Source organism: Myiozetetes cayanensis, unplaced genomic scaffold (genome assembly GCF_022539395.1).
Source record: "Myiozetetes cayanensis isolate MyiCay16 unplaced genomic scaffold, myiCay2020 scf1, whole genome shotgun sequence".
Lineage (NCBI taxonomy): Eukaryota > Metazoa > Chordata > Aves > Passeriformes > Tyrannidae > Myiozetetes > Myiozetetes cayanensis.
The window spans coordinates 42,522,723-42,538,433 of NW_026086604.1; the positions used below are offsets into that span (position 1 = coordinate 42,522,723).

At 39.1% G+C, this 15,711-nt stretch overlaps 1 protein-coding gene across 6 annotated transcripts in view; it reads right to left on the reverse strand.

The window, feature by feature from the left end:
• The window catches only part of MEP1B (meprin A subunit beta), a 35,121-nt gene that overhangs the window by 9,128 nt on the left and 10,282 nt on the right, over positions 1–15,711 (reverse strand). For 4 of the 6 annotated variants that reach the window (XM_050319793.1, XM_050319776.1, XM_050319784.1 and 1 more), the window contains 8 exons: positions 13,160–13,178; positions 12,924–12,974; positions 12,777–12,820; positions 11,704–11,776; positions 10,517–10,634; positions 6,168–6,346; positions 3,960–4,178; positions 634–786 (listed from right to left, as the gene is read on the reverse strand). In XM_050319793.1, coding sequence (XP_050175750.1) covers positions 634–786; positions 3,960–4,178; positions 6,168–6,346; positions 10,517–10,632 — 667 coding nt within the window. In that variant the 5' untranslated portion in view covers positions 10,633–10,634; positions 11,704–11,776; positions 12,777–12,820; positions 12,924–12,974; positions 13,160–13,178. Of the gene's footprint in view, positions 1–633; positions 787–3,959; positions 4,179–6,167; positions 6,347–9,761; positions 9,856–10,516; positions 10,635–11,703; positions 11,777–12,776; positions 12,821–12,923; positions 12,975–13,159; positions 13,372–15,711 lie in introns of those variants that run through there. The other 2 variants (XM_050319767.1, XM_050319802.1) reach the window with 2 other exon arrangements.

Sequence of the window (15,711 nt, forward strand, 5' to 3'; positions counted from 1 at the left end):
AGAACACTAGAAGACCTGTACAAATCCTTTGACTGAGGACTGTTACCTGTTCACATTCTCCAAAGGCAGAACCATTCTCCTTGCAACTTTTTTCCTCATGTGGCTATCTCCAGCAATTTGTACTCAAAACCATGGGCTTTTACTCTACCCAGTGCTAGTAATTCATAGTTGACACTCTGGAGGATTGGTTTAAGCTTCTGAACTCATGAACCTTTCTGACAAGTTCAGGTACAACAAGATATATTGTCAATTAGTTCTTCATTTTAGCCCTGAAAATATCCATCATTTCAAAATCCTAATCCTTTCCAAGGAGTTATTGAGCAATTATTCAGAAAAGCAGCAGTCTTTCTGGTGTGCCTGTACCATAGGTTAGAACTCTATATATTGTCATGTCAGGATGTGATACTAAGGCTAGAAAACAGATCAAGAGAGATAAGGGCATTCAATCTTCTCAAATAAGCAAAAATCAAACATATCACATGATGTCCCTAAGTATGTAGATTTATGTTGCTTAGTTAAAAAATAAACTGTCATTTGTCAAAAAACAAACAGATAGCAAGGCCAAGCTCAAAGTGAACTCACATGACACTGCAGAAAATGCTTCCCAGAAAGATAAGAACTTTTTTTTCATACCTTTGCATTGTCCCATATTAGTGTGATCAGTATTTGGCCCAGTAGGAACCTGAGACAAACGCTGCCAATCACTGTTATCATCTGAACTTTGAATCATGCCACAAATATTTTCAAGTTCAAAACTGCATGTGTCCATGAAACTTAGTGAGGAGGCTATGACATTTAAAAAAAAAAAAAAAAAAAGGTCATGAATCTCTGTTGAACAAACATTTTAATTCTGAAGATCCAAAGCCATGAGCAGACAAAGACTAAATGCAAACACCAAATAATCACTGGCTTCAAATGCTATCAACATTCATATGCTCAGGAACTCAAAACTTTTGGTGATTAACATTGACATTAATGAGATTTTTAATAAGACATTATCATATCACATTTTTCATTTATAAAAGGAACAGTAATACCAAATCAATCCCTACATACTCATATTATAGTAAAAAGGTCCTGAGATTTCCCATTCATTCCTTTGCTTTCTTTAGGCCAGTCCACACTCGGCCACAGATTCTGATAAAAGTTCACTAATGGATCAGCTGAAGTGCTTATTTTAAAATATAGAAGAGCGGAAGTTCTTTCACTGGAATAAGAAAACCTTGATTTTCAAAAAGCTGAATCGAAAGAAAGCCCCAAACATCTGGCAAAGGTGCACTTGGGACCATTGGATTTCTCAAGTCATACAAATTTTACAAAGTCTTTCATACAACAAGTGAAAAATTAAGTGAAGGATGACTGTCAGTTGAATATGAAGGGGAGAACACCATTTGAAATGTTTTCTCTGCCTGAAGCAAACTCTGGATGGGTGAGGGAAGGCACAATCCAGGTTTATCCCTGTTCTTAATTTTGTTTCCCATTGTACCATGTCTGAGCTCTGTGTAACATCAGCCATGATTTGAAAACAACAAAGTTAATAAAATGCTTTTTGAACTACACATAAAATATTGTGGCTTAAAGGTTTAAAGGTTTCATTGCACTATAATGCAATGAGTATCACAAAACTCAACCTCAATAACATGCCAAAAGCTTCACTTAAGCAGTAACTTAGGGAAGCACTTAGACATGAACTGCTGCCAAATCAGTTTTACTGCTGAGATATTTTGTGCTGTCCTCATAGAAAGCTAACAACCCTCTAGAGGATGCAAGGTTATCAGAGGTGTTGTATGACTAATATTTTTTAAGATACAATATTTGGTGGGATGTTGTAAAAACCAAGAAAAATATTCACGGTAAAAGTTATATTGACAGCTAGAGAAAGAAGGTAAGGAAAAATGGAGAATTATTAGATGAAAGAACTCTTTGAAATCAAAATACAAAACAAAATATGAAATTGATTTGCCCAAACAGGAAAGAAGAAGCCTAAATTAGAAAGCGCTGGCTGGAGTGGTGACCTGAATGACTGGAAGAGAGAAAAGCAAGACCCAATAGTTTACGATATATTTCTTAGATTCATTCCTGAAATAGGGGAAGTGGGCACTGCTTGAGGCAGGTTTTGAATCCCATCTGCGCCAAAGCCACATGCTTTCTTGGTGTGTAGTGAAAGACTGGACTTTGAAGAAAATACATGGGGAATGAGTGCCAAGTCCTAACTTTCTGTATGTGAGGGAAACCTCGCGGTCAGTTCTGTTAATATGTTATGTTATTGGTCATATCATGGTCAGTTATGTTAATATGCTGGAAGGGGAAAGCAGACTGAAATCTACTGTTATCATATGGCCTGAAAGACAGTCTTGAAATAGAGATAAAAACAGTTCTAAACTATCAGTCAGGATTTGTTATGCTGAGAGTTGTTGGGTTTTTTTATTTTTAATTTAAGAAACTTTTTTTTTCATTTTTAATGCAATTTCCTAATCAAACAGGCCTATAGCAGAAATTCAGCTTAAATTTTCCTATAAAACATGTTCATCAACCAAAATAGTCTTTTGATTCTTCTGGGAGGATATCCAGCACCCAAACAGTGTTTGACATTCTCAGTGTTCCCGCTAACCTGGAAGCATCAGTTCAGGAGCTGGGTGGGCAAGGGCTGGGACCTGGGAAGGACCTGTCCTCCCTGGCATAGGGGCCACATAGGCAAGTGGTGGGTGATCTGACAAACACTTGTGTCACTGCAAATATCGTGAACACTGTATGAAGCCAAGGGACAGACAGTGGGCAGGGCAGATCCTGATTGCACTGAAGGTGGTGGCAGTTTTGTCACTGATTTCAGCACGGCTGGGAGATATTTCACTTGGGGAATGTGTCTGTGGGTTAAGAAGAAAGTTAAAATGTCATCAAGTATTTCTGCAATGCAGGGGAATGATGGAAAACATATAAGATTAATGGAGAGGAAGAAGGACCCCATTGGAAAACGTGTAAGATTAATGGAGAGGAAGAAAGACCCCATCCACTGCTAAAGACATTCTTAGCTGTAAGCACTTTTATAACGCCTAATTGACTGTGTGACAAGTGCTGGAAGCTAAGGCTTCTAGCCTGAACACTGCGTGTTCAGTTTAGACCTACAGAAATAGAAATATTTTCATCAGAATTGAATGATCAAAATAATGCACCGTTTTAATAAAAGTAGGATAATTGTTTAAGGTATCTGTATAATGAGGCTTAAAATATAATCACGAGCCAGTACTCACTACTTGGGATACTGAAGCAGTGAGGTGAAAGTTTTCATCTGAGTGCTAGGGTATGTCTGATGCAGCAACAATTACAGAATTGTATTCTGGTTTGGTAATAGAATTATCTTTATTTCCTTGTCTCTTACCTTCATTCATCTTTCTAAAATAAATACCACCTGATCAAAATAACTCTTTTGATCCCTTTTGTAAGAGACCAGGTTTAAAACTAAACAAAACAAAATTTAAAAGCTTGCATTTTCCTCATAACAGCATCTGTACCCTGTACCCTCTTTGTATGAACACACACTCTGTCTCATAGATTCCATGAAAGCGGAGTAGGTACGACAGCCTAAGATACTCATTTCTGTGCAGTGTCTGAGCGGCAGCTGTGGAATAATACAGAGAAAAAACAAAAGGCTTTGTGCTGAAGCACACATTTTAAACAGCCACCCAAGGGATGAACAAAAATCAGCTGCTGAGTGAAGCTGGTTTTCAACTAAAGGTCAGATAAAATTACACAGAAAACTCTGCTACTCAGCAGTGTTTCTGCAGGAGGGCTGTTATTTCTAGCTGTAGCATTATTTCTGGGTTTTTTTTAACAAAATTCACTTCTCCAAATATGTTAGGATCCATTTCACTTGTGTCTGGATGAGTGCAAGCATGTATGTATCATTCTCATTTCTTTCAAACACCAGAAACATAAAATATAAAATAGATGGAGAAACTTACAGCAATTGTACAGCTGGTTCAGTTTCTGGAGATCATAATCACTGAAATCCATTCTCTGTCCTATAACATCCATGAAGTCTGGTATGTTAGTGATGATGGTGGATTCAGTTCCATTCCTGAATGCAGTTTTGCTATAGTGCATCACAGAATTATAGTCATAGGGAACATTCAGGAAGTCTGATGTTTTATCATCATATTTATTGAAATTGTGCTCTTTACCTAAATGGCGAAAATAAAAGGAAAGGTTGTTTGTTCATAGAATCATAGAATTAACTGGTTTGAGATCATCAAGTCCAACCGTTGATCCAACCCCTCTGTGATTACCAGATCATGGCACTCAGTGCCACATCCAACCTCATCTTAAAAACCTCCAGGGATGGTGAATCCACCACCTCTCTGGGCAGGCCATTCCAATGCCTGATCACTCTCTCTGTAAAGAACTTCTTTCTAATATCCAACCTAAACCTCCCCTGACAGAGCTTAAGCCCGTGCCCTCTTGTCCTACTGCTGATTGCCTGGGAGAAGAGATCAACCCCCACCTGGCTACAACCTCCTCTCAGGTAGTTGTAGAGAGTGATGAGGTCACCCCTGAGCCTCCTCTTCTCCAGACTAAACAACCCCATCTCCCTCAGCCTCTCCTCATAGGACTTGTGCTCCAGTCCCTTCACCAGCCTGGTTGCTCTTCTCTGGACCTGCTCCAGCACCTCAATGTCCTTCCTGAACTGAGGGGCCCAGAACTGAACACAATACTCAAGGTGTGGCCTCACCAGCGCTGAGTACAGGGGAAGGATCACTTCCCTGCTCCTGCTGGCCACACTGTTCTTGTTGCCCAAGAGAATCAAGCTTTGATGTAAAATCTTACAGTAAAAAGAATCCATCAGATCCCCAAATATTTTTTTTTGTAGTCATTTACTTGTACTTACTCTGTAAAATAGTTTAATTTCCAGCTTAGGTTTATTTACTTTTCTCTTTCAGCCACTGGTGCATAACATGATGATGAACCAAATTTTTTTCTTACCAGAAAACCTTTTCCTGTGAAACTGCTTGTAATCTTTGATGGGCTTGTAATATCCAAAAGTGGAAATAGTGTTTCAGTACTCAAATTACTGTAATTTGCAACTGAAATGCCTCCCTGTTTCTAATCTGTGTTCTCCATTGCTAGTCATTTTAGGTCATAATAAACAAGTTAGAGCCGTCATTGGATAAGCTTCCACATGTTGTCTGGAGTATGAGCAAAAAAATCATTGCTACCTACCCAATGGAGGGTAAAGATTTAAATTAGTCAAAATACAGTAACTATATTCTGGTTAGGGTAAAAAAGCTGCAGCTGTTTCAAACGGCTAACAACAGTGCAACTTGTCACTAAAGAGTCAGCAAAATATAATGGAAATCAAATAACCAAGTCTAAGTCATTCTCTGCAATATATACTTGCATATGCACCTGACTATTGATCATAACTAAATAAGAATGCATTAGATTTAATCATTATCTGCTTTTCAGTCTTCTGTGTGTACCTGTATTAGGAAAGCATCAAGTCTGTGTATATAGCTTTGATTTTGAACTACCTGAAAGTCACAGAGGACAACCACAAACTAGAGAGGCGAAGACAGAACAGGGTCCTGAGGAATCCTGTGCCAGCTCTCAGGCTTGGGCCAAATATGCCCACACTTACAGCCACAAGCTGCATTGCTAAAGTTGCTGGTTGCAATGCAGACACTGAAAGGGGTCTGTCCTGCTTGCCCACACTCTCTGCATGGTCTGCTGTAGCAACTGGGCAGAAAGAGAACAACCAGCATTTTCACTGGAGATTTTCTACTGGTTTTGGTCCCACTGGTTTTTCAGACTGGGTGGGGTTTTTTTAGTCATTTTTATTTTGTTAAGGCCTCCCAGAGTAACAGTGCTTTTAAAGTAGTCGTTTAAACAAATGAAATTATTCTCTCCTGCTGCACTTCTCCACAACATGTAGCACAACAGGACTCAGATCTCTAGTTAGGGGGTTGGGAACTGCCATGGCACAAGAAATAACCACAGCAACAACAAATGAGGACTTCTGTACCAAACAGATACCCCTTTTTTTATCTACTGGCTTTGAAAAGTAAGTCCAGGTAAGAGAATAGCATGACCACAGAAGGATGGCTGGAAGGGATGTTCCACAGCTAAACACCCTAGCACCAGAACCTGAAAGGAAAAGCAGGGGAGTGACTGACCAGACTGAATCCTGTCCCAGACAATGGTCACATAGTCATCCCGGTCAGACCGTGACTGCTCATGCCAGAATCCCAGGGCGTGCAGGAACTCATGCTGGATTGTCCCAATTCTGTCACAGTTGGTTCCGATGGAGAGCTGCTGCAACCCCATTTGCATGTTTCCCACTGAGGACCAGCAGCTATCATTGAAATAAAATGAGAGAGGGCTCTGTGAGATACATACCACCCCCATGCCAAGCAGGCTCCAGAACCAGTCTGTGCAACAGGTTTGCTTTTAACCTGAGCGTTGAAGTCACATTTTGCTCCAGTGAGCACTTTTTCATTGATCTGTTCCTTACCATATACTGCCTTCTCACATTTAGCTCTGTTTTGATGAACAAGCAGTTCCTCGGATCTGGCTCTACTGCTTCCAGGGTGTTTTATTTAGCAGATAAATGTTGAGCTATTTGTGGCAGAAGAAAACTGGTGAGGATTTTGTTGGTGCTCTGGAACATCATGGGCACATGACTTAGTTGAAGTTACTGCAAATTAACAATTTTCAGCTGGACCACAGTACATGACTGTGAGCACCCTTTGAGCCTGTCCCTATCCTAGGACGAACCAGGTTCACAGACATTCTTGCCTCTGCCATTGCAGCTACTTCTCTCTGCGCTGTTTTGGCCTTTTACTTTGCGTGGGTTTGTGGCTGCCAGGCAAGGTGGGTTTCTGCATGGCTGTGCTTGCCTTCTGACAGGTTGGTGGACTTGACAGTGCTTTTCAGAAGCTCTTTTTTTCTGGCTCTCTGTGAGCTGCTGTGCTAGAGCACTTGCTGCTGATACACACTCACAAGGAACAGCAAAACCACAGCTGTGCTGGAAGTTTTTATTAAATGATAAAAAAATTCAGTGTGGTATCTGCACAAGCCAATAAAATGGCACCCCATGTCCACAAAGTAGCAAGCACAGAGAGCTATATTTAAATTGATATTTTATGCAGCAAATAAATCAATACTTGCCCAATGAAGTGTATAAAATTAATCGGGCACAAAATATGCCATAGGAGTTGCGGTCCTATTGCTTCAGAAGTTTTAAAATATAAGCACACCATGCACTTTTGAACTCTGTAATTTATTAGTGCCACATGTTCCCCAGTATTTCTTTTTCCACAGAGCAACACAGGCCTTGGCTATTGATTACTCATTGAAATCACAACATGAGACCTGGGAAGGAGCACATGTAGCATCCATAATTTCATGGGCTTCCCCTGAACAAGGCCTCATAGTGATTATGTAGCTTTTTCTTGTGTTACGCAGAACTATAAGAAGTCCATCACAGGTCTGGGTCTACCTTGTATCAAAGCCACCTCTGGCTTCACAGCTGCTGCACAGAGCACAGCAGGCTACAGGCATACCCAGGACCCCTGGCAAAACTAACATCCAAACGATGGTGGATGCAGCTTCCCCTTGCTCTCAGACTGCCAAACGCCTACATACATCAGCATTCTACAGCCACAGAGGGAGTAAATACATGGTCTGCATTGCCCTGCACTGAGAATAAAACTTAGGCAAGCGGGACAGGGCACTCCAGATCAATGGGCAGCTGGAACCCCTTGTTAGGAGCGTCTTCATGAGGGGAGAAAAAGTGGAGGAGAGTCCCGGAGTGTGAGAGCTCTATTGCCACCGACTCAATGCTGTCTGCATTGCTATCAGAGGGTAGAGGCACAGAGAACTGCCTCCTCTGACTACTCCCACCAGCCCTCTTTTTGGAAGGTGGGCTGTAAATAGCCACGTGCCATCAGTAGCAATGGCACCGCTCATTTCAGACATAATTTTATGCTAATGTCCTGCTACTGATTTCCTTGCTAAAGTATCACAGATCACCAGTATCAGCTCACAGACACTTTGACTTACCAGCAGCAAGCTGGCTAGCCAGGGATCTGTCTCAACCCACTTGTGCATGGATTCCCTTTGCTGTGTGCCACAGTGGCAAAGAGCTGAATTGGCCTCCCAGGAGTGCTCCATGAACAGCTGATTTTCCATGTGGAAATAGTAGAGATGACATCGATCCTCCCTGATCTGCTAACCACTTGAGTCTACCAGACCATGCTAGTTTTCCTGCTGAATGAATCCTTCTTTTCATGAGAAGACTAAGGAGAAATGGCACATTCGTTGCAGTTTCCCAGACTGTTCTGTGAGCTTTGCAGGCACTTGCCACATCTGATGCTCCTGCATTTCTGTAATTCACAAGAATCCCCCAGGTATTTTGCACAGCACATAGGCTGGAGTCAAGAAAGGGTCTTTAAACAGACCCTCAGTCTAACCCCTACTGCAGATGTATAGACCTGGGTAGAATGTGAGGTGGAGGGCTGTGTGCTAGAAAACCTTACACATACCTCTACTCAGTTTTATAACTATATACCTGTTAACTTAGTAGAGGTAGTAGCCAAGGCGTGGTGAATGGTAGGATGAAGAATGTGTAAATGGAGAGGGCTTTTTGTACTGAGTGTTGTTACACTGTGTGCATACATCAGAGACTACAAACGTATTTTTACGCAGGGCAGTCAACCCAGGAAAGTGGCAGCTGGCTTCTTTTGTGGTTTACTTAGTTTGAATCCAAAAGGGTAATTCAGATGAGGACTTTATGGCCTACTACAAATCCTTTTGACACAAAGTTCCCCCACATTCCTCTGTTTTATAGATGCAAGCCAAGATCAGAAAGGCAAGGATGATTTATCAACTTTTTCTTGGTGTGGTAAAACTTTATGCTGCCAGGAACTTTGTGTGCCTGTCTGCACTGTACCTCTGGACTGAGGTCTTCAGTCAGCAGTTAGAAGAGTCCTAGCTGATTAAAAAAAATCCCAAAACATTAGGAACAGCAGAGGGGAAATGGGTTGGTTTACCCAGTTTACGTCTTGTTCCACTAGATCCAAAGTTAGGAGAGGAGTGAAATGAAAGGCAGTTCGTGCAGGGTAAGTCCTGATTTCTTTGTACAGCCCAAACTGACTCACTGAAACTGGATGGTTGTTTTCAGGAGACTGCACCATTTTGTTCCAACCTCTCAAAAAGTGCTGCTGCAGATGTGTCAGCTGAGGTGATAGAAACATTTCAGGGCAAGCAATACACCAGGCAGTGAGGGTAAGAAATGCTATACAACTAGAACGATTCGTCTTCTTCATCACCATGACTCATCTATTTTTAACAGACATATAAATGGAACATTGCACAGAGGCCTCCTACATGCCATAGGCTAAATATTGTGGTTCTTTTCCAGGTACAATTATTAGCAAATTTAATGCATACTTTATGGGAACAAGGATTAAAAAATTCAGCTACATGAGATTTCCATTTAGCTCAGAAAGCCAGAGTCATTAGCACAGACTCCCCGAGTCTCCACTTATACATCTTTTAGAGCTGAGTTTCAATGTCATATGTACAGCATGAATAGCAGAAAATATAAAGAGACCGAGACTGAAGAAATTTTGAAACAATTATCTGCTACAAATATCTCAGAACAAGCCAAAGGGAAAGAGAAACATTTTTATTATCAGAAAATCTTTTCCCATTTATGAATGTATTCTCATATCAGGAAATGATTTTCTGAAAGTAAATTTCCTCACCAGGCTATCAAGCTCTCCCTGTTCACCTTTTCTGAAGGAGAAATGGTTCAGCATAGAGTGGAGAATATATTTATTCTTGTTGCACTGTTTTGACAGAGACTGTCTTAGAAGGGAAGGAGGTGGGGCAATTTTGACTTCTTTACTGGAGTCTTGTTTTGCAAAATTTAAGGTGAAATAGCATAATTGTTCACCAAAGGAGGTAAATAAAGTGAAACATCAGTAAAATATGTCAGTGTCACACAGTGTTTAAAAATATTGCTCTTACATCTGAGTGCTGGTGTAACATTGTTAAAATGCAATTTCATTGTTATATTCAAACAAATTCGTTGCCCCACAGTTACAACTACCCCATTTCTTCTGGGATTTTTTTTCCTACATACTAAGGTATACTAAGAATAACCATTTGAAAGTGATACTCCATATATCCAAAGATCAGTCAAGAACATAACTGCCTTGTTTCTGATATGTTTTACCATGTCCAGAAAATTACCTCTTAAAGGACTTAAATATATTGTATTTAAAATATATAAAAATATTGTATTTAAAACCAAGTTTCAGTAAGTAATTGTTCATTATTACTAAGGTAATACCTGCATTGGAAACTACTACAATTTCCAGTTTAAAAAAGACTGGGAAAACAAAGACAACAAAAATACAAAATTATAATCAGATATGTGAGTTTTAGAGTGAATATTGGCCATGAAAACAGTCTGAAGGCAAACAGAATTAAAGTTATTTTGAATTGCTCCTCTTACCCACTTCCTTTGAACACAGATATGTAATTCTTCTCCCCTTCCCAAGGTTTAAAATCAATACAGGTTTTCAGTCGATACTGTTCAAATGCCTTGAGGATGAGCCCCTTAGCATTCATTTCTGCAAAGCAAACAGTGTTCTTGTCAATACTGAACCAACAGATTTGTATTATTATCTGTATGGGGCAAGTTCTGAGGGTGGGTCTTGCTCCAGCTATCTTTGATCAAAATAAGCAGGCTTTTTGCTGGATTAAGATCAGAGTAGGGACCTAAGAAGCATAACTTGGGCTGTTGTGACACTGTATCTTCCTCTTGTTTTGCTCCCATATGTGGGGAAAAGGCCCTTTTTTCCCACATCCATGTAATTTTTCTTAAGTACTTATGTGTAAAGTATGGCATGATGAGTATATAAAATATGATAGTGCGTAGGTCTTAATTTTGTAAATTCTTTCATTTACTTTTTTTGAGACTTATGTAAGCAAGTATTAAATAAATAGGAAACGAAGACATCAGATTTTACCTAGTGCAGAAGGCAGGCTACAGATCTCTCACAGAATTTCTCCAGGATTTGAACTGCTCACATTATATCTCGGTTATCTCCTCTAAGAAACTTGCATAGTTTCAGCCCATCTTAGATCTGAATTTAAACTGGGGATGACCCCAAACCATGTAATCTTCCCTCTGTGGTATCAGTAAGAACTTCAGCTCCCTGTCTCACCGCCCACCTCTGCCATCCAGAGCCACAGGTAGGTGGATTCAAAGGGATGGAGACAAACTATGATGTATCCCTGGTCCACATTAGGAGACTCAGCAATGTGTCATTGCGCTCTGCCTGTCAGAATGCCACTTTGCCTTCAGTGCTGTAGATGCTGTAAAATGGCTTCAAAAAGATCTTCAGTGCCCTCTTTTTATTTCTGCTTAGTAGAGTTTCATGCCTCAGGCACAAGTCTTCAAAACCAAATTAATCTGCTGGGCCATAGCAATGGCAGAATAATTCAAGAAAGGAGGTGAGAGCCAGCACCAATACCAAGATTATATACCCTGTTTGTGCACACTCAGCCCCATTCCTGCTCTGGGAAATGCCTGCTCTAGACTTAAAAGAGGAAAGGATGTCACAGAAGCTTTATCAACCTGTATTTAACATTTCAATCAACACAACATACAGACATTGTCAAGGGCAAATACTGTACCCAGACTGTCCTCGAGGACATAGGGAATAACATGGGGCCACCGATAGTTGTCACCAATGATGGAGTTTCGTTCCTGCATCCAAGAAAGAAGAGACATATGTAGTCCTCAGGAAAAAGTGATTTAGCATCAGGGACTACAATAGTGCTAAAGCAAACCTACAAGTCCAAGTAAAGCATAAAGGAAAACAATGAACTCAAAAAAACTCAGAGGTTTAAGGTTTGGGTTTAAAATCCCTTCACTCCCTTCTACCAGTGTCTCAATCTTCCACACCTTTCTCTCCGTAGTAATTACCTGAGCTTTTGATACAGGTGCATAGGAGCTTCAGCTCATATGGGAAGCATTAAGATCTAAAGTATTGAAAATTGAACAGGTATTAATAAATTTTTAATTTTTCATAATGCAAGTGTTTGTTTCTGTGCCTTTAGCAAGTGCCGTCCTTGCTTCCACTGACATGCTCAGCCAAAGCATATCTCCCAAAAGGAAGAGTAAAATACTATTGTCCTTCAGAATACAAGACCCTTTCAGGGCTTTCCTACTAGCTATTTTTGAGATGTAAATGCAATTATTTTTTTTTAATTGATGAGATAAGGATGCTTGCCAGATGCTTTAAAATGTGGTACTACAGATCTAATTTTTCCATTGGTTTTACTCAATCTATATGATGAATGTTTTGCAGCACTGCTCAGTAAATTTAATTGGCTCAAAATAAATACTTTACAGATAAAAGAATAATCTTTTATACAGAAATCTGCATCGATGATGATCAGTGCTGCTGAATCTCTTAAAAGCTCAAACATAAAAAACACAGTAAAGGAAACAAGAAGTTAATAATATTGATCTAATGGCTAAACAGATTTCATGTTGGATAATGTTTCTGCAAATGCTCCTGACTCCTTCATTGTCTATGACATTTTGTAGAATTCCACCCCCAAACATCTTCAGTTTGTTGTTACATAAACAACATTTATTGTTACTAGAAGCAGGATAAATCTATCATTTCCATGCCAGTGACACTTTACATTATATAAGTCAATGACACATTTCTGGGTTTATATTTTATATTTGAACTCACCCCGTGAAGTTTGATGTCTCCCTCAAAAAGGTCTAGTCCTAAAGCTAAAAGAAAAAGGATACACACATTTGGTTATTGTATTGATCTGTGGCTAATATAATTAAAATTACCAAAAAGAATTAAAAGAGAAATTGAATTTTGATAAACCTTCATTGATGTCGAAGATGTCTCGTTCAATTCCTCCATCTACATCTACTTCTGAAAAATAAAAAGACAAGTGAGGTAGGACATTAGCCCTTGCTGTTATCTTTATGAAGTGTGAAAATTAATGCAATAACAATAACAGTAATTATAAATCTGTGTCTGTCCTAGCGATGTTTACGAGCAGCTGGTTCTGTTGACTGCCTCCCATGCATACAAATAGATCTCTAAACAGAACTCACCAGTTGTCTCTGGAGCAGGCTGGAAGGGGGAAGAAAAAAAGACATTATTAGAAAGGCACATGACGAAATGCAGTTCGCGTTACTGTCTCTACAATATTAGAGATGCGTTTCAAGCTCAACTGACAGCACTTAGCGCATGGCTTTGTATTGGATTGACTGGGCCCACTGCCTCCTCATTTGACTGGAATACTTCATTTGCTCATTTGTCAGCTTCGTTGCCCTCCCCACCTCAGGCTGCCCAACAAGTATGAATCAAGTAATCAAGTAAGTTTCCCAGTACTGCTTGTGTGAGGTTTCCTCTCACAACTCAAGTAGTACTGAATGGTCCTTCACAAACAGGGGAGGTGGAGGGAAAGAGGTTATTGTTTCTATGGAATCAAATATTGCTACTAGTCAGCAGCTGTGAAGAACCTATGGAACTTATGCTTAACTTTCCATTGTAAAGCTGAAGATGAGAGAACAGGATTAGTGGTCTGCCATCACACAGCAAGACTTTGAAGGACTGGGTACACAGCCCAGGTCACTTCAGCCCCAGTTCAGTGACCTATCTGCACTCCACTGACCTATGCAATGACAACTCACAGACTCTTTCAGCAACATGTAAAGTCCAAAGACCATAATGAGACATAATGACATATAATGAGATAGATACACATAGAACACTTTCCTTGCTATAGCATGCCTATAGAATGTAATCTTCATTCCTTTACTGGACTAGACACTTCATTTTGGACTGCCTTGGACATACTCAATGTAATACTACACAACTATGTCTCACACAGTGAGTAAAATCATGAGCAATCTTTCTAAGCAATCACTACTGGGTGTCTTATATTTCTATATTGGAAAAAAGTTCAAAAATTGAAGGTAAAAAAAAAAATCTTTATATTCTAAAGCCCTGACAATATAGGTTACAGACACAGTAAATGGTAAGATATAACAGCAATTGTGCAAAACAGCATGAGATGTTTTTCTTTCTTCATATAAATAATTTATTTTCCGTACATGCAGTTTTGCAGGTAGGACTTCTTTTTTCCAGTGTGATAAATATCTGCAACCCTCATTAGAAACAATGACCAATACAAGTTCAGAGTGCCGAAAAATGGCAAAAGTCAAGTCCATGTGGTTCCCAGGAATATTAATTGTGGTAATTTCTACCATCTGTATGATGTATAAGATAACAGTATGGTCAGAATATTCAAGTGAAGTTCAAATGCACATTTTCTTCTACACCTAACTTTTGACACGTAATGATGGGAACAATTTTGAGGGTAAAAAACTGTGAGCCTTAAAACTTATGGCATTCTTATAAAAAGTTTAACCAAATACAGAAAAAAACCCTACCTTCCATAAAATTTCAAGATTCAGAAAGAGAGCTTTGAAATTGTCAGAATGCCCTATTTTAGCTTTGTAATGGAAAATTAATTTTTAATCTCAAATGACTGTCTTGTAAAAACTTCAGAAAATGGCAGAAAAAATATTGTAAATACAAAAGTTTGAAATCTCATTTTATGATTTTGATTCACGTAAACTAAAATTAACTCAAGCTGTTCCTTCACGGTTTTTGTCCGATTTTAAAAATTTATTATCATTGCCTTAGAGGGGAAAACCTTTTTTTTGCCAAAACGAAGTATAGGCTAGAGTTTATAGCTTTTTAAGAGAGATAATTCCTCCCTCGTATCAGCTGGCACAATCAAATCCTTAATATCTAAGTGTTATATAAATAGGTAGAGTTTTAAATTCAAGTTCCTAATTTTTTTAATGAAAAGTACCACCCACATATATCCTTGCTTAGTCTAAAAGTAGGATTTTGACCTTGAAGTGTTGATTACAGAAAACATTGAGTAGAATCGTTTTCCTGGCTGAATTTCTCCTGAAACAGCCCTGTATCTGCAGTTTGCATTTTTGAGTGGTTTTAAAATTTGGTAGATTTTAAGATAGGTGACTCTTAAAAGCCCAGTATCATTGTAGAAAATTGATCGAGTCCATTGAAAAACTGGTTCCAGAATTCTGCAGATGAAAATGCTGAAGGATTGATTTTGATCTCACATTTCAGAGTTAACTATTCAGAGTTATCATTTAGGTTAACTCCTCTTCCTGAAGGGGACTTCAGGGGGAAAAAAAAAAAAAAGGAAAAAAGCATATAAAAAAAGCATATAACTGTATACAGATACAGTTTAATAACCCCAGACATCTTTTTTGGACAAATCATCCATATATTTGAGATGTCAATAGGCTCCCCCTACATGTAGAAGTCTTATTGCACATTTATCATTATATTTCGTTATCAGTGTATAAGACAATTTGTTATCACTGTGCAACAGTATCCACATACTCAAGTTTTGAAATGTAGGTGCAGCTTGTAAAACAAGCTGAAAGTACATGGGCAAAGTATGTAACACCCATTTTGAACTGTAACCATTAATGGGGAGTAACATGTTTCTACAGTTTCAATAACTATAAACTACAACGCACTCATATTTACTAATCAGAAAGTATAACTGTGCCAAAGGTATGAACTGGCTAGCTCCTGGAAAAGTTCCTCTAGCAGC